Below are 24,555 nucleotides of genomic sequence, written 5' to 3'. Positions count from 1 at the left end.
CTATTAGGAAATTCTCCAGTCCCACCCAAGTTTATCAGGTTCAAGGTAGCTTGCTGACAACATATTTTGCTAACAGGCAAACAGGTCAAAACACAATTTAAAAGTATCTAAATTATACTACATAATTTGGATAAGGAAACCAAAGTAGCACCAATAGTTGAGCAAAATACATAACAGCAATTTTTAAGTTCAGCGCCATCAGAGAATTTCATAAGGAACTGGATATTTGAGATAACAGTTTACACTCATTCTTATCTGATTAGATTTTTAAAAAAATTCCTGTTTAGTACAACAGTTTCCTATGAAAGAAAAAAAACAACAGCTAAAATTACAATGATGCTTCACTTGTATTGATACTAGCAATAACCCTTGGGGCAGTAACTGGGGTACTGAAGGCCAATACAGGGGCAAATCCACTCGCACAGCAGGTGAGTATTTAACTCTTTTAACCTCAGTAAGATTTGAAGCCAGTATCTCCACAAGAAGGACATAAAAGATCAAAAGGGTCAGGGCTCCTGGAATGCAGAGAACTGGTTTTGACAAGATAATATCTGGAGACTGGGGAGGACAACCAGTGAAAGCCTAAACATCTTTGATTGCAGTAGGAAGCCTGTTTCAGTGAGTGCCCAAAGTAATCTTGTGACTTATGAGAAACACTTATTTAAAAATGTTCAAAAATATCTTAAACTTACCTGGGTATCGTGTGGCACCCCAGGTGCTGTTAATCAGCTTTTTGCTGGTATTTTTGAGCAAGTGTGGATCTCAGGTGAACCCTGGATTTAAACATCACAATGTCCTGGAATGCACATGCCACTTCAATTAGCCTTCAGCTGTTTGGGGTAGCTTTCTTGTGTTTAATATCAGGCTAGTTAAATAGTACCAATTCCCTATCATACTGTTCTTCACTGAGTCAGGTAGAATGCAGGAGGAAGGAAAAGGCTCTGGTGTTTCTACTCCAAAGTGAAGTTTTTTTCTTGATTCCAGAATGGAGTGATGGGAAACCGCATAGGTAACCTCTTTCATAAACCTGGGCTTGATACTACTATTTCTATAAACCCAGTGTCATGTTAAAGCAGATTTTTAAAAGTACTTAGTTATGCTCTGTTTGAAACAGTTAACACTTATAAATTGAAAGTGGATAAATACATACACAGAGAATTCCATTACTATTAATACTGTATTGACAGATTAGGATTAACTCTTGCCAATAAAAAAAAGATAGTTTTATAAGTTCAACCTTAAATAGTAAATGCAGTCTTGTTCCAGAATGGTGCTGACATTACGTACTGACAGCTTACATAAAACTACAGTTTTCAAAACTACAGTTTTCAAATCACAAAACCCTCAATTTTGTTTTATTCCAAACACAAATGTAAACTTCAACACACCAAGTTTTTGAACACAACAAATTATTCTTCTGCCAAAATGCCTGAGGGCATTCATCTGAGGGCACACTGCTTGATTTAAGGAGAAGCTCCAAAAAGCAAAGAGCATGCATTGCTGTAGAGTCATAGAGACGTACAACATGGAAACAGACCCTTCCGTCCAACTCGTCCATGCTGACCAGATATCCCAACCCAATCTAGTCCCACCTGCCAGCACCCAGCCCATATCCCTCTAAACCCTTCCTATTCACATACCCATCCAAATACCTTTTAAATGTTGCAATTATACTAGCCTCCACCACTTTCTCTGGCAGCTCATTCCATACACGTACCGCCCTCTGCGTGAAAATATTGCTCCTTAAGTCTCTTTTATATCTTACCCCTCTCACCCTAAACCTATGCCCTCTGGTTCCAGACTCCCCCATCCCAGGGAAAAAACTTTGTCTATTTATCCTATCCATGCCTCTTATGATTTTGTAAACTTCTATATGGTTACCCCTCACAGCCTCGACGCTCCAGGGAAAAAAGCCCTAGCCTATTCAACCTCTCTATAGCTCAAATCCTGCAACCCTGGCAACATCCTTGTAAATCTTTTCTGAACCATTTCAAGTTTCACAACATCTTTCCAATAGGAAGGAGACCAGAACTGCTAGCAATATTCCAACAATGGCCTATCCAATGTCCTGTACAGCTGCAATATGACCTCCCAACTCCTGTATTCAATGCTCTGACCAATAAAGGAAAGCATACCGAACGCCTTCTTCACTATCTTATCTACCTGTGATTCCACTTTCAAGGAGTTATGAACCTGCACTCCAAGGTCTCTTTGTTCAGCAACACTCCCTCAGACCTTACCAAAGTGTATAAGTCCTGAGAAGATCTGCTTTCCTAAAATGCAGCACCTCACGTTCATCTAAATTAAACTCCATCTGTCACTTCTCAGCCCAATTGGCCTATCTGATCAAGATCCCGTTGTAAACTGAGGTAATCTTCTTCGCTATCCACTACACCTTCAATTTTGGTGTCATCTGCAAACTTACTAATTATACCTCTTATGCTCACATCCAAATCATTTATATAAATGATGAAAAGTAGAGGACCCAGCACCAATCCTTGTGGTACTCCACTGGTCACAGGCCTCCAGACTGAAAATCAACCCCCCCCCCCCCAGCACCCTTTGTCTTCTACCTTTGAGTCAGTTCTCTATCAAATGGCTAGCTCCCCCTGTATTCCATGAATCTAACCTTGCTCACCGGTCTCTCATTGGGAACCTTGTCAAATGCCTTATTGTAGTCCATATAGATCACATCTACCACTCTGCCCTCTGCACTCTTTGTTACTCCTTCAAAAAATGCAATCAAGTTTGTGAGACATGATTTCCCATGCACAAAGCCATATTGACTATCTATAATCAGTCCTTGCCTTTCCAAATAAATGTCAATCCTTTCCCTCAGGATTCCCTCCAACAACTTGCCCACCACTGACATCAGGCGCACTGGTCTACAGTTCCCTAGCTTGACCTTACCACCTTTCTTAAACAGTGACACCACGTTAGCCAACCTCCAGTCTTCTGGCAACTCACCTGTGACTATTGATGATACAAATATCTCAGTAAGAGGCCCAGCAATCACTTCCCTAGCTTCCCATAGAGTTCTAGTGTACACCTGATCAGATCCTGGGAGTTATGCACTTATTTGCATTTCAAGACATACAGCACTTCCTCCTCTATAATATGGACATTTTTCAAGATGTCACTATCTATTTCTCTACATTCTATATCTTCCATGTCTTTTTCCACAGTAAATACTTGTGCAAAATACTCATTTAGTATCTTCCCCATCTCCTGCGGCTCCACACAAAGGCCACCTTCCTGATCTTTGAGGGGCCCTATTCTCTCCCTAGTTATCCTTTTGTCCTTAATGTATTTATTCGAGTGACACAAAGTAACTTATTGATACTATACAGTGAACTGAGCATTGCAAACCCAAGTGTATGGACTAGAATTAAAAATTATTATTTTACGTAACAGGAAACAATTTTAACTCTTTACTGAAATTTTATGATTGGGTTACACGTTTCAGAGACACTAAAGAAATACCATAGATGATGTAAATATGAAATGAAAACAGAAAATCCTGGAAGCACTCAATGATGGGAAGGTGATGACATAGTCATAATGTTGCTGGCTCATAATCCAGAGTCCCACATAATGGTTTGAAGTTCCACAGCAGATGGTAGCATTTGAATTTAAAAAGAAGTTTGGAATTAAAAGTCCAATGATGATCATTGTTAATTGTTGAACAAAAAGACGTCCTTTTTGGAGGGAATTTTGCTGTCCTTATCAGGTCTGGCCTACACATGACAGTAATGTGATTGATTCTTAACTGACTTCTGATACAGCATAGCAAGCCACTCAAACTGCTCATGGCATTTGGTAAAGTATGGTCAAGGAAACTTCCTATTGATTACCACAAATCATCCTCCCCAGCTGATGATCAATAGTCCTTCATGTCGAACACCACTTGGAGAAAGCAGTGAGGATGACAACTTCAATGCCCATCATCAAGGGTGGTGTGGCAGTATTACTGAATGGACTGCTTCATTCCTTAAGGTCATAGCTGCTAGACTGTGGCAGGCAATGAAGGAACCAAGAAGGGAAAAACGTATTTGATCTCATCCTCACCACCTGCCTGCTGTAGATGCACCTGTCCATGTCCATATTGGTAAGAGTGACTACTACTCAGTGCTTGTCCCATTTTCACATTGAAGATCGTGCCACACAACACATTGGAGGCTATCACTGTGTTAAATGGGATAGATTGAAAACAGAACTAGCAACTCAAGAGTAAACTGTGGGCCATCAGCAGCAGCTGAATTGTGCTCCATCACAATCTGCAACCTCATGACCCAACATGCCTCTCCTCCATTCTACTATTATCATCAAACTAGGGATTGACCTTGGCTCAAGGTCAGGAGCCCCACAAGAGGACAAGCCAGGAGCCCCACAAGACATAACTGAAATTGAGGTGTCAATCTGGTGAAGCTGCAACACATGACCACTTGTGACTCTAACAGCATAAGTAGCAAGTGGTAGAGATGGATGATTCTGCAACAAAGGGATCAGGTCTCCACTCTACATTTCTGATATGTCCAGGTATGAATGGCGGTGGACAATTAAGAATCTCACTGGGACAGGAGTCTCCAGAAATATCCCCATTCTCATAGATGAGGGAGCCTAGCCCATCAGTGCAAAAGACAAGGCTAAAGCATTTGCACCAATCTTCAGCCAGATGTGCAGTGTGCTCTGGAGGGCCCGAGCATCACAGAGGCCAGTCTTCACTCAGTTTGATTCATTATGTCATGTGATACCAAGAAATGGTTAATGGCTCTAGAGGTTACAAATGGCCATGGCCCTGACAACATTTCAACAAAAGTGCTGATGACTTGTGCTCCAGAATGTGCTGCTCCAGTGGTCAAGCTGTTCCAGTACAACAACAACACTGGCATCTACTCAACAATGTGGAAAATTGCCCAAGTACGTTGCATACACAAAAAAACTGGACAAAAGCAAATGGCCAATTATTGTTCCATCAGTCTACTCTCGATCATCAGTAAAGTGATGATATCAATGTTATCAACAATGCCATCAAGTAGCCACTGGCAACAATAACCAGCTCACTGATGCCGGGTTTAGGTTATGCCAGAGCCACTCAGCTCCTGATCTCATTACAGTCTTGGTCCAAAGTTGGACAAAAGAGCTGAATTCCAGAGGTGAGGTGAGAGTGACAGCACCTGGCATTAAGGCTGTATATTTTGCCAGTGTGGTATTAAGGAGCTCAAAAAGAAAACTGGAGTCAATGGGAATCAAAGAGAAAACACTCCATAGGATGGAGTCATACCAAACAAAAAGGAAGATGGCTGTGGTTGTTGGAAGTCAGTTATCTCAACCCCAAGATGTCTGTGCAGGAGTTCCTTGGTTTAGTATTCTAGGCCTAACTATTTTTAGCTGCTTCTTCAATGACTTTCCCTCCACTATAAGGTCAGAAATGGGGATGTTTGTCAATGACTGTACAATGTTCAGCACCATTCGTGACTTCTCAGATACTGAAGCAGTCCAAGTTCAAATGCAGCAACACCTGGACAATATCCAGCAAGTAATATCTATGCAGCAATGCATACCTTCTACAAAATGGATTAAAGTAATTCTATAATCTCCACAGACACGCTTCACGGTTTAATATTTCTCCCCCAGACATAGAGGTTATGTGTGTATTCATTTTTAAGAAAAGTAGTTTTTAAATATTTGTGCAGTTTAACCCTTTAACTAATAACTATTACATCTTTGCTTGAATAACATATTTGCAAAAAAGGCCAAGTGTCAGTTTTGGCAAGTTCCAAGAAAGGCTTTCTCCTTGAGGCCCGGCAGGTTTTCTCATGCTATATTTCTAAACCTGTCTCATTACCTGTGCAATATACCTCTACGGCATGCTGCTTGTTGCATCATCTTGCAAAGCACAGGGAGAAGAGCTAGACCATCCTGGGATCCCTGCTGCCAGTACCAGATTTAAAGCACAGCTATACACCCACTGCTGGCAATCCAGAGCTGGCCTATGTGGTTTGTCTTGTTTGTCCCAGACATTCCAGACAAAGGAAGCTTGGAGCCCTGCTTTGCAGACAAGGAGATAGAGATTCTGGTGAAATATGGATGGTTTGCTGAACTTCTGCTGGGACTGGCAATGAAGACCATAACGCCAGGCCTGCTAGGGTGGTTTGTGGTTGCCAGCCAGGTCAGCATGTCATGACCTACCATTCTCACTGTCATTCCAACATCTTTGCTTACTCACTACATCCACCCCAATGGCCTACTTTTTTAAAATCTGTATTTTAATACTACAGTTTAAAATAAAGTGTGTTTTGCTTAACATAACCAATCAAACTGCATCTGGAAAGCAATGCCTTACACTTACTTTTAAAATAAGAAAAAGTTAGGGTCTAAACTATTTTCTTGATATATTTGCCAGTTTAAGAAACGGGCAAAAGACAATCCAAGAAATCATAGATCTGTCAGCTTGACATCAATAGTGGGAAAACTGATGGAGGCCATAATACATGAAAAGATAAATATACACTTGGAGAAAAATAAATTAATACTAGATAATCAACATGGCTTTGTCAAGAGTAGGTGATATCTGACAAATTTAACTGAGTTCTTTAATGAGGTGACACAGGCAGTGGATGAGGGTTATGCTGTGGATGTTTTATGTCTCTACTTTAGGAAAGCATGTGATACGGTGCCACATGGCAGGTTAGTTAGCAAATTAGAAATGTTTGGGATTTATGGGTCCTTGGCAGCATGGATTAGAAGTTGGCGAAAAGATAGGTAATAGAGGATGGGTATAAGTGGGCATTTCTCAAATTAGAGACAAGTTGAATGTGGTGTTTCCCAGGTTTGGTGCTGGGAACCTTGCTTTCTCTGATTTATAGAAATGGTTTGGAGATGTATATTAAGGGCAAAATCTCTAAATTTGCAGATGATACTAACTAGAGAAAACAGTGAATTCTGAAGAGAATGCTAAGCAACTTCAGAGAGACATTGACAAGTTGGCAGATGAATTTCAATTTAGAGAAATGGGAAGTAATGCATTTTGGTAATAGAAATACTGAGAGACAATACAGGCTCAATGGTACAACCATAAAGGGCGTACAGGAGCAGAGGAACTTCAGGGTTCAACTGCATCATTCTCTGAAGGTGGCCAGGCACGTTGAAACAGTTGTTCAAGTGGCTGATAGGATCCTTGGCTTTAAAAATGAAGACATTGAGTATTAAGCAAGGACGTGATACTACATCTCTACAAATTATTAGTCATTCCACATTTGGAGTATTGTGTTCAGATCGAGGCACCTTATTTAAAGGAAGGATATTAAAGCCCTGGAGAGAGTGCAAAGGAGATCAACTAGAATGACACTAGGAATGAGAGATCTTAGATACAGGGAAAGATTGAAGATATTAGGCTTGTTCTTCTTCGAGCACAACAGATTAACAGGTGACCTTCCTGAGGTGTTCAAAGAAGGAGATTCTGTTTCCACTAATTGGTATGTCAGTAACTAGGGGTCACAATTTCAAGACTGTCAACAAGAGAGCTAGGAGTGTGATGAGGAGAAACTTCTTTATTCAGGGAGTTGTTAAGAGTTTGGAAAATGCTGCCTTGGAGTGGGGTAGGTGGATTCTATTGGAGGTTTTGAAAGAGAGCTGGATATATATATTAGATAGCAATGAATTCGGAGAGCTATGGAGATAGGGCTGGAGAATGAGACTAGCTTAGTAGTTCTTTTGGGAGCCAGTACAGACAAAACAGACATAAGTATTTCTGTGCTGTAAAAATCTGATTCAGGGATTACAGTCAGGGGGAAATTCTGGTGGGCACATCATACCACATCTCCATAGCTGTTGTGTAAGAAATACCCCAGCTTGCTGGCGATCGAACAACAGCAGGAGAGCAGATGCTTTCTCAGCTACAGGTAGGAGAGGACCCTGTGGTATCCGTGATTAAGCATTTTATTCAAATACACAAGCAAGCACAAAAATAGCAGACAGGTGTGACTGAGGAACAAGGAAACCTGATTCAACTGTTACAGGACTGCAGCAGCAGTGCTTTCATCTAGCTGCCTAAATGATGCCTGCAGTCTGCCTCCCTCAGACATGCACTCAGTGAATCCCTTTCTCACTGCCATTATGCTATGACCTCCTCAGCCCTTTCTGTCCACTCTGGATTCCAGCATCTGCAGTTTTTTTTGTCTCTAAATGATGCCTGCAAGTTGCCTACAACAGGACACACAAAGCCAGCCTAGGCCCTCTTGCCCAAGGTTCCTGACTAAAACTCAAGGTGAATGCGCTCCACCGTAGGGAGGTGCTCTCCATCCCAGCTGTGAACCCTGGCACTGCACAGAGATGGAACAGGAGGGAAAGGAAGAAAACCACCTTCTGATAGCACAGTGTCACTTGTGCCACTTCATTAATAATATGTTCTCACATCTGTAAATGGACATTTGCCGTTCATCATGAGTGAGGAAATGACTGTCTAGCAGCAAATGCAAACTTAAAGGTACACAAGATTTCATGTTCCAAGGTCTGATATGAATAGCTCTTGTTTTTTGGGAACTTGGTCTAGGAGCTTGCAACTTTGTTAATGGCTGAGTCTTTCCAGGCTGCAATATAATAACTGTGCATCACAGTCATTAGTAGGATTGATTCCTGATGTTGCATCATGTGGTCAAGAGTGCTTGAGGCCAAGATTTGTGGTCCACATTGTGGTTAATGCCAGATGTTCACATACAACATTTAGTGGTGTCAAAGAACAAAGAACAATACAGCATAGGAACAGACCTTTCAGTCAATCAAGCCTGAGCCAACACTTACTAATCAGAATATCTACATTCTATTGCAAATCTATAATATATATATTACAATCAACAGGGGTCCCAGCACTGATCACAGATCTGCAGTCAGAAAAACATCCTTCCATCACTACTCCCTGTCTTCTATGACAGCTCACCACGGATCCCATGTGAGTTCATGTACTATTTCATGTACTATGCCATGAGGGACCTTGTCAAGAGCCTTGTGAAAGTCCATGTAGACAACATTCACCACCCAGGTTTCAATCATCTTTGTCAGTTCCTCAAAAAACGCAATTCTTGATACCATTCATCTGTATTGTATGGATGCATGTGTAATGTCCTTTTGTAGGGCCTCATCGCTTCAAAGTGAAGTCCTCCTCCAACTCACTGCAATTACCCTGTCCACTTCAGGCATGGTGACAGTTATTTTCAGCTCCATTGAGCACTTGTTATTTGCATAACCATTGAAGGAAACTTTGGTTGCATTTCAAACAGTGAGCCCAAGGCTCAGCCTGAAGTACAGCACTTTCTCCTTTTTTTTTAAAAACAACGTTATACGAAATGAGTCCCTTTGTAATCCTGCCATGGTTAACAAAACAAGGCTTCCATTAAAAAGTGTCCTGTGATATAATCATTGTGTTACTAATAAGTTGCATCTATGAAGAGATATTTGAGGATTTAAGATTATTAAAAGTAATAATAAATGATAGATTTTTCCTTTGTTAATGGGAAATTTCAAACCTTGACAAACAAAAGAAACCAAAGGCAGTTTATAGAAAATGATTAAAAAGACAGAATTGTTTGGCACAGAATGCTAAGGCAACTCCAGTATTTTTGAACACCCAAAATCACATGCAAGTTTCTCATTTAAACAAAAACACTTACTATGAACTAAAAAACAAAAGTCCTTCCACATTAGTAATAACGCAAGTTTGGTGAATCCTTCAGCATCATATTCCACAACACCTCTGGAAAAGAAAAGAAAAAAAATTAGTCCTGCTGAATCAAAGGAGTATGCAGGAAGTAAAACAAATTTACAAGAATGAAAACAGAAACATGAGGTATAGCCATCAGCAAATGGATAAATTGAAACGATTGAAGAGTCATCTCATAAATGTCTAAAACTATGAAAATTATTTTAAAATTATGGTAGACTCAGGGGCAGTAATTTTAGACTCCAAAAGGGACAGGAATTAAGGTGGGCAGGTGTACCAATTCTTCACTTCTGTCGCCTCCCTGAATTGTTTTCCTGGGGATTGGATGTAGTAAAAGGGGTGTTTTAGGGTTACCCTATTAGAGTCACCTAGCAGTAAACAAGAGGTCCAGAGCTCCAGACACAGTCAAAGATCATTTCTGCCTGGGCTTAGCAACAGCCTCAGATTCTGATGAAACCAATTCTCATCATAACGGTAGCTTAACTCAAAAGGGCTTTTAGTTTTGGAAAGACTGGAGTACTGCGTTGCTGAGCCCTCTTCCTCACTTATCTGCAATGGCATCCTGATGCTGGTTTCAAGTTAGGGAGCCCTGTATTGGCTCTCTAGCTTTAAAAGCTCACCATGTGCCATTGCCACAGCAAATCAGACTGCAAATTGGAGGAACAACATCTCATCTTCTGCCTGGGCAGCCTACCGCCTGGAGGATTCAACACAGTTCTCCAATTTCAAATAACCTCATTTCCCAAACCCCGATTCCCTTCCCAGCCCCTCCATCTCTCTTCCATTCCTCTGTTGACCCTTCCTACAAGCTACCGACCGGATTCATTCCTCCCATCGACCAGCCAGGTCATATCCTCTACTTATGTTCACCTATCCCTACCTTACAACCATGTCCTCTCCCCACCCAAAACCCTCCCCCACCACTGCCACCCACCCCCAGACCTGAAATGTTGACTTCTCCACCTCCTGATGCTGCCTGGCTTGCCATGTTCTTCCAGCCTCCTGCTTGTCTACCTTGGAATCCAACATCTGCAGTTTTTTTTGTCTCTGAAAAACTCATCTTCACTGGACAGCCACCTGAACTAATTAAAAGGTTATGAAGATATTTTGGGAATCTGGAGTTCTCCAATTAACCCTGAGCGTGATATGGGCAGGGCAGGACAGGATAGCTACCTAGAGACAGTCTCCCAACAACACGTCACATGAGAACAGGTATAGGCCATTCAGCATGTCAAGCCTGTTTCACCATTCAGTTAGATCATGGCTTATAATCTACCTCCAGGCGACTTTTCTATATTCCTTGATGCTATTAGGTCTCAAGAAATCTACAAAAATCTCATTGACCAAGCATCTACAGTTCCCTGGAATACGGATTTCAAAGATTCATTACAAAGAATGAAGAAATGCCTCCCTACACCATTTCTGAGATTGCATCACCTGGTTGTAGACTCATCAGCCAGTGGAAACCTCCTTTCTAGATGCATTGTCATGCCCATAACGAAGATGCTTCATATTTAATATTTCTTTGAAGGCTTATGTTTTGAAGGATTGTGGGGAAAATTGATTTACATCCAGTTTTGTAGAAATGTTTGAGGTTACTTTTTCAAAAACAGGTAGTTGAAACATCACTGTGAATGTTGTAGATTTTCTTTAAAAACAAAGTTTCCTGGAAGTCGCATGACTCGGTTACTCTGCTGGATTAGTGGTGCTGGAAGAGCACAGCAGTTCAGGCAGCATCCAACGAGCAGCGAAATCGACGTTTCGGGCAAAAGCCCTTCATCAGGAATAAAAAGCTGCTGCAGAGTTCAGAGTGTGGTGCTGGAAAAGAACAGCAGATCAGGCAGCATCCGAGGAGCAGGAGAATCGACGTTTCGAGCATAAGCCCCTGATGAAGGGCTTATGCCCGAAATCAATCATTCCTGATGAAAGGTTTATGCCTGAAATACCAATTCTCCTGCTGCTCGGATGCTGTCTGACCTGCTGTGCATTTCCAACACCACACTCTCAACTCTGATCTCCAGCAGCTACAGGCTTCACTATCTATTTATTTTGCTGCAGACCCCTGCTGGGGTTTTGAACAGTGACTGGATGGAGAATACTTAGATATCTGGAAATAGTTGGGGAACAAGAAGCTTATAAGGAAAGACCTGCACAATGCTTTACTAGAATATCTATTCAGATTATGTGCACAAATCACAATGAAGTTTGAATTCAGAACCCGGATAGGCAAAAATGTTTCAAATCGTAATAATGGTGGAGAAAATACATATATTTTTATCCAAATTCAAACTCTGCAGTATAAATATTTAAGAAAAGAAATTTCATCTGGCATTTTTGGGAAAATAGCACTTTTCAGGACTTTCAGCTAAAACCAGAAAAATGGTTTTCATGGAAAATACTGAAATTCCAAAAATTTCAGCAGCCAAAAGGTTATGACACAGATATTTATAACATAAAAACCAACATTCCTTCAAATACACCACCCATTACCATCCATCGTCCCCAAATGCTTCCACTAACAGGCTTTAAATTTCTGCTACATTAAGCAGAGGATTGCTGACTATTACCTCTTTTACCTCAACCTAGAACTGTATTTTTGCATAGTTTTGGCAAACTAACTGAATTCATTCACATGTCTGAATAATTTTGCAATGCTGTAATAAAGAAACTCGATGGGATGAATAATGTACTATTCGTATTATGGTGTAACAGCCATTAATACTAAGGCACTTCTAATATAAGATTTTGATGCAATGCTAGATCAGCTCATTTGAATTTTACACAAATTGATAAAGCGTTGAGGTGTACAAGTGTAAAGAGAAGGAAACTTCTCAAAAGCAACTCTTAAAAGGGGTTCTGCTCACTTTTATAGGTACGTAACTATTCTAAAGACCAAAAGATTGCAGGTTGCCTGAAAAGATGAATTTTAAACTCCAAGGTAGGTTAGAACTAGAATAAGAATTTTTAGGATCAGCTTTATTGTCACATACTCCAATGAGTGAAAAGTGTACAAGTCCCTGCTTATGGTGCAATCTTAAGTACAAAGATCCCTAGGTACAGCTTTTTCAATTACAGTTCTTGGAAAAATAGAGGTAAAAGAAGTCCAGCATTGCAGATTTTAGGAATAAATTATAAAATGGAGAAAAAAAATGGTTCAGAACAATGGTCTTCTGACCCAGTCTATGCTGGCATATAGCTTCCAGTCTGCACTGGGCCTTGACTCCAGATCATGCCCAGCTTCATCTCAGGGTTCCCGAGGCTGGGAGATTGCTCTGCTATCAACTCAAGACTGGAAGTCCACACCAAGAGACCACTATGTACCATCTGCAGACTACCATGGTGGGCTGCTGGGAGATTGTCACGCCAGGCCAAGAGGATGCCACGCTGGGCTGAGAAGACTCCATGCTGGGCCAGAAGAATGCCACGTCTGATTAGATTAGATTCCCTACAGTGTGGAAACACGCCCTTTGGCCCAACAAGTCCAAAGATGGGTTAGTCAGAGTAACCCAGCCCCTTCTGACTAATGCACCTAACACTATGGACAATTTAGCATGGCCAAATCACAATCTTTGGTTTGTGGGAGGAAACTGGAGCACCCAGAGGAAACCCACACAGACACAGGGAGAATGTGCAAACTCTACACAGTTGCCCGAGGCTAGAATCGAACCTGGGACCCTGGCGCTGTGAGACAACAGTGCAACCACTGAGCCACCGTGCCACCCTGAATTAAAACAACGACCAAACCAGACATGCCAAGCATCACTCACTTGCAAACCGCAGCGCTGCGCTATTGTTGGATTAAGAGAATGTCATGCTAGGCCAGAAGGCCACCAAGCCTGTGCTTGGTTCACAGGAGTGGAGTGTGAACCAAAAGTCTTAAAAATCCTACAAGGTCTCAAACTACTTACACAAATTTTAACAACATGCTCTCTGATGTCATGTTAGTGAGTACAAACCTGCAAAGCAGCTGCGTGGCTTCAATTTTACAGTATTTTAAAGTAAAGAATGCATGGATTAGAGTTAGCATTTTCCACTGCTTGGAAAAACCCAGCTGATAAAAGGAGCGAGGAGGCTGGACCATTAGGTAATTATCTTCACAGCACTGTTGGTAAGCCAGGAGCAGGAGTGCTTCCTTTACATCCGAAAAGCTACTCTCTTTATAGATTAATTGGAGGACTTTTCCCCACCTTACAATCCACCAAACTCCAACTCCTCTCATTGTTCTTGATTTCTCCCTCCAGCTTTTTCGCCTATATTGCTCTTCCAATTTCTCCCGGACATCTCATCCCTCTACGATTTTCCTCCCTACACCTACCTGCTCTCTTAAAAATTTGGTCATTTACTCCAATATCTGTATGCTTGATGTTAAATTTTATTTGGTAATGATTCTGTGAAGCACCTGGGGGTGTTTTACTACATTCAAAGTGCTATACAAATGTACGTTGTTGCTACTGCTACACATTTTATTAGGAGGATAGAGAAGAGACAACATAATTAATACGATTTTAAAAGGGATGCAGAGACAGAGACGTTGGGTGAACTTTTAATGCAACAGGCTAACTTGAAATGGCTATTAGATATGCATGGGATTCTTGGCTTTGGAACGGATGTTAAGTATTTGGAAAAGACGTAGGAGAGATGTACGAGAAAGCTACATCAGATGAGGAACTTGGGCAAATTAGGCTTGTTCTACTTGGAACAGAGAAGGTTGAGAGGTGATTATACAAAGAGGTGTCAGGAATTACGAATAGCTGTAATAAAATGAGGATAAAATATTCCTAGGGGCAGAAGGCAAACTAAGTGATTCGCAAAAAAAAATGAAAGGCAGCATAAGGGGGAATAAAATTGCTTATGATTTGGAGATGCCGGTGTTGGACTGGGGTGTACAAAGTTAAAAATCACACAACACCAGGTTATAGTCCAACAGGTTTAATTGGAAGTTGTACAGTACTCCACAACCACCTGATGAAGGAGCGGCACTCTGAAAGCTAGTGTGCTTCCAATTAAACCTGTTGGACTATAACCTGGTGTTGTGTGATTTTTAAAATTGCTTAGTGAGTTTCTGTAAAATGGAATGCCCTACCTGAAAGGTTGGTTAATTCACATCCAAGAATAACTTTCAAAAGGTGAGTTAGGTAGTATTTGAGGAGTAAGAATTTACAGGATATATGGAAAAAGTGGAGAAAGTTATTTAAATGGATTGATCTTTCAACAGCTGACACAGCAGATGGGTCACGTAGCCTACCCACGTGGTTTATCATTCAAAATTCAATGAAATGCCCAATACCAGCTGATATGGACAGAGTAATCTCACAGAGTAATCCAAACTCATTTCACCCATACAAATAACTGAATACTTACTTGATAAAGTATCTCAGAAACACTGTAGCACTCAAAGCCTTCAAAGGTCAAATACTTATAGGGTTATCATACCTAGAAATATTTAAATCTAGGTCTCAGAATACAACCAGACAGAGCAGAGACTCAGGCAGCCACCATGACAATATCAGTGCCTCTGATGGTCTCTCCTGACTGAGCACAAGAAAATTACTGTGCCATTTCCATTCCTACAGGCAGACTGTGAAATCCAGCAACCATCCTCCTTACATCCTCCTCCAGATGGAGAAGAAATATGTTAGAAAGCAAAAGGCATGTACCACACTCTTTCAGAAAGGATGGGCAACTATCATTTCATTCCAAACAACACAGTAGTGATAGAATAGGTTGAAACTGCAGAGGAAGAATGAACAACAATAATTAATGATTTTGCAGGTAATTAACATGAAAGGTTCAGCATAATTGGCCTTTCTGGTAGTATTTCTTTCAGTATAACTATTCTTATCTCGCGCTCAGATTTATGTTCCAAAGTGCAAGGGAACTTTCAAATCCTTGTTACCCCAATTTAATGCCAATTCAGATCATGACAAGGACCTAGCAAAGTGGCTGAATATTCCCAAACCCTGACAGCCTCTTTTACTGAGAGCATCTGGATTGCTGTTCAGATGGTCCAGTTGCTTTTTGGAGCCTACTCCCAAATGAAATATTTCTCGGGGTGTTAATAATACCCAACAACGTGTAGACACATTGTAATGCTCCAGGCTGATCTATTGAGCATAGAAGACATCAAATGCTCTGAATGTCTTCATGGGGATTGTTTTGCACTTTCAAGTTTACTAAAAACAGTGATGGGGAAGAAGAAAAATGGATTAGAAGGAGAAAGTGGAAACAATTCAAAATGGATCAGAATATTGCATCATCAGCTCCTGTAGGACAATGACCTTTCACATAAACCTGATTTGGGGTATTCTGGATCTGATCAAAAAGTAAAGACCAACAAATCAAGGTGAAAATATTTTCAAGTCTGCTGCTGCAAATTATAGTTATGTCTTTTCTCAGAACTATAAAGAGAATTGCATAAGTTATCCTGTAATAACAATCAATTGTATCAAAATATAAACTTACGTTCCAAAGTGACTTAGAAAGGCTGCAATATACTCTCTTCGTCTGTGATAACCCTGAATGATATACTGCACCTTGGTTTAAATAAAGCAAAAATGAATGGAAATTAAAATATCAGCAAGCCAAATAAAGACAGTAAGTTCATATTTATCATAATATATATGATAAATTTTTTGAAGCAAACTATGAAATGAACTTTGCAAGACATATTAAGATGTTAGCACAGGAAAACAGCATTTCATTATCTCATTCAAACTAGCAGCATTAAATATGACTCGACCCACCGTTCTGCATAGAGAGAAGTTCAAGGTTGGGACGGGGGGGCGGGGGGAAGAGTTTTGGGGAGGTGTGCAGGTGCTGGGCCAGTTTGCTGAAATCTAGATATTTTTTAAATAGGTAAGCATGTTATTAAATTTCATTAAGAAAATAAAAATAGCATACAAGTAGAAAAAAATTATTCCTAAGAAAGATTATCAACCAGAACACTGTCACCATGCATCACAGTACTGGGTATGCGGAGTAAAGTTTCAGCAAAAGCAGTTGATGAACTTGTCTATAAAGATAGAGCTACATAAGATTGAAAATAGTGACAATATGTGATAAGAAATTATTAAATTTTAAACTCATTTATGGGATGTGAGCATCATTGGCCAGATCAATACAGGTAGTTCTTCTGTAACATTGTAGTTGCATTCCAGCAAAACCTCACACAATAGAAGATCGCTTAATAGAAACCATGGGGCATATGGGAAAAGTGGGGTTAAGGGCAGACCAGCAAAAAATATCACTCATGATCGTTCAAAAATCACCCAAAAGTCTAACACAAAGTATAGCACAGTCTGAATGAAGATTAAAATCATATTTATTAACAAGACAAAAGTAAATTTAACACAGTACATTTAAACAATGTAAGAAAGCTGCTCTCTGCACAGTACCTCTCACAGAAAGCTGCAGCTGACATTGACACATGCACACAACAACGTGGTGCCTTCAGCGCAGACATCAGCACAAGCACAGAATGAAGTGCATGAACTGATCCCTGCTGAAATCGCGCTATTGTGAACAGAAGTAACTGTCTTGGGGGAAGGTTGTTAATTGCGTCTTAGAACTGAAGCGGTCCTTTAGCAATTTCTTTACATAGTTTATGATTGCTGCTTTACTGACTGAGGTAAAATAACTTGTAAAGAAACTAAATGGCTGCTAGAATGAAAGGTTTTATATTGGGGGTGAGTAAGGAAGTAATAAGAGGACAAATGAGATAAATTATAAAGAGTAGGACAGAGAGAAAAAATAGTACACAATCTACTATTCAAGCAGAATCTTTTTAAAAAACAATCTACTATTCAAGCGGAATCTTTTTTAAACAAAAGAAAACAGAAGGTATGAACATTGAACAGGAGATTGAAATTATACAAAGAGGCTCATATTGAAACAAAACCGCAACACATACTTGATAGATTCTACGGTTCTTTTGGTATTGTTAAATTCTATTACTGCAAACAACTGGAGTAGTGATGCTGATAGACGTAATTCTAGCCTGCCTGTAAATGGAGTGAGCATTATAACCTGACAGTAATTTCTTCCACAATTCTCTGATTTCAGTCACTACCTTTTCAGGAACAAACTGCATATATGAACCTAATATTCCTCTTTCAATGGACAACAAATGATGTGTATTCATTACTGTTCAATATTTATTGTGTGGTGAACTAATTTTCAAGCAAACTGCCATGACCCTTGTTAGCACAGATAAGGAGCAAATACTTCCAACTCAGCAATTTATTTCTGTGACCTTTTTCAACATACATTCTCAGAAGCAAGTGTATTTTGCAAGATAAATTTATTATCTATCCCTAGTTCCCTTGTAATAATGAATCTTCTCTTTACCTTGTGGCAAATGATTTGAGTGGATTACTAGAGCATTTCAGTTAAGATTCAAGCATACATACTATTGGAGTCACATATCAGCTGGACTTCTAAAGTTTCTTTCCCTAAGGGAAATTTGTGAATTGTTTGAAATTTTGCAATCATGGTCACTTTTACTGCTACCTAATTTATAGGAGCAACAATTATTTATTTCTAGTTAATCCTCCTATTTGATTTGATCCAGACCAAATTGTTTTGAATTTTTCCATTTGGGGGAAGCATTTGAGAAAAATTAAGAACAATGTTCAACAAGTGTCGTCTTCAGTGGGCTAAATTTCAAGTTTGTAAGAAAAACAAAATCAGGAAATGAAATACTTTCAGTAGATGCATTTCTGAAAAGCATGTGCACAGATTATGTTCGATACATGAAATGTTAATTTTAAATAAAGTGAGATTATCCTTATATGTACAAACTACTGGCAAATTAACTTGCCAGTGAGATTCATTTTGACTATTTATCTCAAATTAGAACATTTGTTGGAGAGAGTCTTTCATCTTATCTATCCTGACTGGACTTAAACTGATACTGTGTACACATACTGATGGCATAGATCAATGAACAGATGAATAAGCTTCAATAGCTACATAGTAAATTCCTAATCTTAGTCATACTGTTACTGTGTAGTGCTGAACTCAGACCAAATGATTATCGTCAGGGCAACACTGTGGCCATTTTCTGAGTGGAGCTAGCAGAGCTAGTTGAGAAGAATAAAGAGAACGATGAGCTATAGGAATATCCAAATTAGAACCAGACATTTGGCCCTTCAATCCTGCCCCATCATTCTATAAAATCAAGATTCATCTGTCTGTGCTCCAAATTCCATATTCCCATACACCCCAATAACCTTCGATACCACTGCTAAGCAAGAATATACCCAGTTCCACCGTAAAAATATTCAAACACACTGGCTCCACTGTCTTCTAGAGGGAGAGAGTTCCAAAGTCACATAAATCTGAGAAAAATTTCCTTCAATGTCATTAAATGGCAACCATGATCCCCAATTTTAAAACTGTGCCCCTAGTTTTGGATTAACTCATGAGATTAAACTTCCTTTTCATGTCTACTTAGACAAGATCATTCAGAAACTTGAATCAAACCAAACTTATTTTACTGAATTCTAGTGAGGACAAGCCCAATCTATCCTCATCTTTCCTCATAAGTCAACCCTCTCATTCCAGGAATCAACTAAGTAAACATCCTCTGAACCATCTTCGTTACATTATAGTTTTCCTAAAAAAGGGAGATCAAAACTGCACTCAGTAATCAAGGTGTGGTCTTACCAATGCCCTGTATATTTATGGTTAAATTATCTCATAACAAAGCCTAGTATTCGATTTTTCGGATACCACTGGCTTTCCAATTACTTGCTCTACCTAATACTACCTTTCTGCAACTCATGCGCTGGATCCCTATGCACCTCAGAATTCTGCAATCATTCTCCATTTTAGTAATACTATGCACTTTTGTTCTTCTTGCCAAAATAAATTTCTACATATTTTCCCCATATTAAACTCCATCTGCCAAACATTTTCTCATAGTGAATCTATCAGTCTGCATTTGTGTTACAGGGCAACCCCTGAGTCTGTACAATCGTTTTCTGCGGTTTCAGTAACCCAAAGTTTACTGTGGCCTGGACATATTATAGGGAACCTCCCAGAACCAGGGACCTGGGGGCTGCCGGGAAGGTAAATTTCCCATTTAAATGAATGGGTTCACTTCGATCCGGGGTTTCAGGCTTCTGTGATAGGCCCTGTACAATGAGGTCCCACTTGACACAACAGCTTTTATGTGGAATCTTGTCAAGAGCTTACTGAAATCCATCAACAGACTCCCTTTCACCGAGAGAGTACGTTACTCCTTCAAAAAGTTCCGATAAATGGGTTAAACAGATTTCCCTTTCACAAAATCATGTTGACTCTTCATGGTTACCTTAATCTTTTGCATGTGCCCAGTCATAATCTCCTTGATGATTGATTCTAACACTCCCATCCCCATGACAGACACCAAACGACCACACTTTCTTGTTTTGTGTCATTCCCTTTTGTATTGGGGAGTTATATGTGTTACTTTCCAGTCTAATGGAAACTTTGTAGGATCTAATGAAATTTGGAAAGTAAATGTATTGTTCATATGCCACTCTAAGGTGCTATGATGAAGAAGACCATCAAGGCTTGGAGACTTATCAAGTGCAGCTATATCAGTTTGCTCAGTACTACTGGTGATTATAATTTCATAAAGTTCCTTCCTTTCTTCAACCCCCTGATTTAGAGGTTTTGCTGGGATCATTTTTCTCTATCATCTATAGCAAAAACACAAGCAAAATATTTATCATTACATGTGCAATTTCTTTGTAATCTGGTACTAATCACTCTCTAGAGGGTCAACACTCACTTTATTTACTTTTTTCCTTTTTAGCTAACTATAGAAAACCTTGCCACCCATCTTTCCATGTCTAGCTAACTTCCTTTCACGCTCTTAATGAACTTATAAGTCATTTTTTGCTGTTATTTGCATTCTGACCGGTCATCTGACCCGCCCTATATCTTTGCGTAATCACATACCTTTCCCTTACATATGATGTTCTCCTTAACTTCTTTAGTTAACCTCAGATGGTGGATCTTCATATTGGAGTTTCTGTCTATTGTAGGAATTTTTATTTACAATTGGAATGCATTTTTTGCATGTACTCTAAAATATCTTCTAAATGTCTGCAACTAATGTTTCTATTGATCGATCTCCTGGTTAAGTATGCCAGTTCACTTCAGCGAGCTCAGCTTTCATGCCCATGCAGTTATTCATTCTTAACTTCAAAATTTGTGTCTTAGATCCACTCTTCTGCTTTTCAAAATGGATTTAAAACTCAATCATATTCTCATTGCCACTCATTTGGAGTGATTTTACATTGAGATTACTAATAAATTTTATATTGTATAATGTGACAGGATTTAGCATAGCCTAATAAGGGTCAGTTCCAGAACGTGTTATTAAGAAATTGCCTCAAAAATATTTCATAAACTCCTCATTAAGGCTACTATTATTAATCAAATGTTTCCAGTTTACATGTAGATTAAACTCATCCATCATTATTATTGTACTTTATCATAAGTGTTATGGACTAGGCCAGACCCCCTCAAAACAGTTCAAGAAGATAGCCCAGACCCTAACTTTGCTAGTTGTTTTAGGCAGGTGTAGAGTGGATATTCCAGGAGAGAATCAGCTGGTCAAACTACTTAGTTGTAAACAATACAGCATTAATTTACAAGATTATTGAATGAAACACCAACAACTGCAAACAGATTACCGAATAACTTAACTTCTCCAAGAACCCAACAGATCATCCTAACTTAATGATGCTGTTCCAAATGCTTGTAACAATCCCCAAAAACAGCCCTTGGCACAAAAGGTAAAATCAAACACCAGTTCTTACAGGATAGAAGGCAGAGAGAGAGAGAGAGAGAACCAGCCTGGACCTGCTTTTTTGAGTCCAGCAGCCTTTCTTCACACTACTGCTAAAAAAACCAAACGAGAGAAAAGCAGAGCTGGAGAACGGGCCACACCCTTTTCATTGTACAAGGGTTTCTTTATAAAACTTGAAAGCCTTCTGCCTGAGGGAATTTCTGGTAGCTATTATTAAATTGGCCCTAAAACCCCTCAATCTGCAGATTTTTCGGAGTCTGTGTTATTTACAACCTCTCTGAAAAATACCAAGGACTGCATAACCTTGTTAAAGGAGCAGCTTCGTCACACAAGCGTTCAATGTTTCTTCTTGTATATGGTGTCCCTCATTGTTAACACATTCACAATATCAAATGGAAACAGATCTTGGTGGTTAAAACTGTGCTAACAATATTTCACAAGTGTTAATCAGATTTTCTATGTTAGTTTCATATATTCAGCATGTCGTTGTTACCTGGTCTGCCATAGTAATGTCCTTCAGAGAACACAGGCACACAGCTGCATTGCAGTTACATTTGAAAATTAATTAAAGATTAATGTTGGTACAAGTTACATACTATACTGATATCAAACACATGGATACAAATAACAATGACTGATTTGCTTGAAAAGTAAGATCTGGTAGGGAGAAATTAAAGTCCCAACTCTGACTACATCGCAGATAAGCCAACAGCCTAGGAAAAGCAGAAACTGGTTCCTGACTTCTGTTCTTGAATTCTTCAATCTACCATAGAAGCCAGTTCCAACTGAATGCCTAAATAATCTCTACTACTTCAAAATAAAATACAATTGAATAATGAATTTCAACTTTAGTGTTACCTTATTATTGAGCAATTGGCAAACTTGTGGCACGTAATCAATGAGACAACCACCACTGGGAAACGCTGGGATATGGAGAGCAGAGGTCCCACCAAGCGCACTGTATACACAGAAGGAAAAATGTTATTTACATTAAAATGTCATAACAATCAAGGGATATTATTGCTGAATAATTAAATTAAATGTCATTATAAAGATTATGGATCCTCCACGCCAAAACAACAAGAACTTGATTGCTCCTCAAATGGTTTGACTCTGAATTGAGTGAGGGGTAAAAGTTGGCAGCATTCATCAAATTTATATTGACTCAAAAGTGCCTGATGCTAATCAGCTTTCATAATGTGATGCAACAAGTGTTCTTTTTTTTGACCTGTGTATAGCTGGAATTTCTTCCAGCTTGTTAAAGACTAGTTCTTCACAGCCACCTTTTAAAAAAAAATTTATTGAAAAATCTTTCCTTACAAAATTAGAAAGTTCCAAAAATATGAAAATATAGCACCATAACATCAAAAATAACAACAAACCCAACTACTATACTATTCTGCAAAAGAAATCAAAACTACGCTTATTACAAATCAATAAATATAATTAATGTCGCTTAGTGCAACAAGACCAAAGACCCAACCTTCGACAGCATCAATTATTAAACCCACATTTGTTCGAAATTCTTCCTCTCATGGCATTAGCTTTAACAGACCAAACCATCACGTCTAGACAAAAGTACTAATCAAAATGGCAGACAGATTTGCTTCCAAATAATTCAAAAAGGGCTGCCATGTCTTGTAAAAGTTGTTCATTTTCTAGTGCACCATATTTGTAAAATATCTAAAGAAATATGTTCCATCATTAAGTTATGCCACCCTGACAAACCTAGGGGGTTCTCAGACATCCAGCACATCAGAATGTTGTTCCTCGCACAAAAAGTGAGAATGTTAAAAAGCTTTCTCCCCCATGTACATCTAAGGGAGGTAAATTCGGCAAACCAAGAAGCAAAGAGACAGGGTCTACCTTGACTTCGGTCCCCAAGACCCTCTCTATTACTCATGCCACAGCACTCCAATACACAAGAAGCAGGACCACTGACAATGAGTGAGGGTACCCATATTTGTTTTACATTTGGGGCACATTGAAGATGCTCTGTGCTTAATTTTCGCAAGACGATCTGGGGCCAGATAAGCCCGATGAAGAATCTTTAACTGCATAGCACAAGTCCTATTACATCTTCACAGCTTCTTAATTTTTGCAGCAAAGAGATAGTCTCTTCCAACAATACTGGCTATTGTTTTATACTTTCACAACAAACAAATCGTTTGGTACTACTGAAAGCATTTACCTGTGGTCATTTGGACATATTTGTACATTTTAATTATATTTTACATGGTAATTCTAGATTATAGTCTCAAACTAGAGAGATGCAAACTATTCACATACATTTTATGATTGATATTTTGGGTAAAGATAGAACGTGAAGCTTTATCACAGCAAAATTAGATGCAATTGTGTATTAATTTTAATGCATTTCTTTCTTTTTAAGTAAAGCATTCATTAAGAAGCTGTCACAATTCCATTCTACATGAAATACAAACAAATTGCTGGAGAAATTCAGCAGGTCTGGTAGCCTCTGTAGAGAGAGAGAAAGTTAATGTTTTGAACTCAAAATGACTTTTCTATGGAATTAAGAGTTTCAGAGTCATAGTGGACACAGCACATTATCTCTGTTTCACTCTCCCCAGATGCTGCAAGACCCACTAAGTTTGTCCAGTACTTTTAGTCTGCATTCTTTAAAACCTACAGTACTTTGCTGCCAGTCACATTGCTCTCCCTTGCTTTACTGGAAAGTGAAACAGTGATACTGATCTAAACTAGCCCTAGTACATGTGGAAACTGAAACTGATACACAGAATATGAAGTCAGAAGTCACACGATACTAGATTATAATCCAACAGGTTTATTTATAATCACAAACTGATGAATGAGCAGCTCTTTGAAAGCTTGTGATTTTAAGTATACCTACTGGATGAGAATCTGTTGTCGTGTGAAGATTGGAACTGGGGTAAGGTGGCCAGGAGGGGAAATGAGGACTTCACCAGTTTCCTTCCTAATGAAGGGCTTTTGCCTGAAACATCAATTGCCCTGTTCCTCGGATGCTGCCTGACCTGCTGCACTTAAACAAATT

The 24,555-nt window shown here is 39.4% G+C and overlaps 1 protein-coding gene across 5 annotated transcripts in view; it reads right to left on the bottom strand.

The window, feature by feature from the left end:
- The window catches only part of babam2 (BRISC and BRCA1 A complex member 2), a 204,281-nt gene that overhangs the window by 15,752 nt on the left and 163,974 nt on the right, over positions 1-24,555 (bottom strand). For all 5 annotated transcript variants that reach the window (XM_072551249.1, XM_072551230.1, XM_072551257.1 and 2 more), the window contains 3 exons: positions 22,380-22,479; positions 16,181-16,251; positions 9,669-9,751 (listed from right to left, as the gene is read on the bottom strand). In XM_072551249.1, the coding sequence (XP_072407350.1) occupies positions 9,669-9,751; positions 16,181-16,251; positions 22,380-22,479 (254 nt within the window). The remainder of the gene's footprint in view (positions 1-9,668; positions 9,752-16,180; positions 16,252-22,379; positions 22,480-24,555) is intronic.

Source organism: Chiloscyllium punctatum, chromosome 3 (assembly GCF_047496795.1).
Source record: "Chiloscyllium punctatum isolate Juve2018m chromosome 3, sChiPun1.3, whole genome shotgun sequence".
Classification (NCBI taxonomy): domain Eukaryota; kingdom Metazoa; phylum Chordata; class Chondrichthyes; order Orectolobiformes; family Hemiscylliidae; genus Chiloscyllium; species Chiloscyllium punctatum.
Note: the sequence above shows the minus strand (reverse complement) of the source record. Positions and strands in the feature narration are given on the sequence as shown.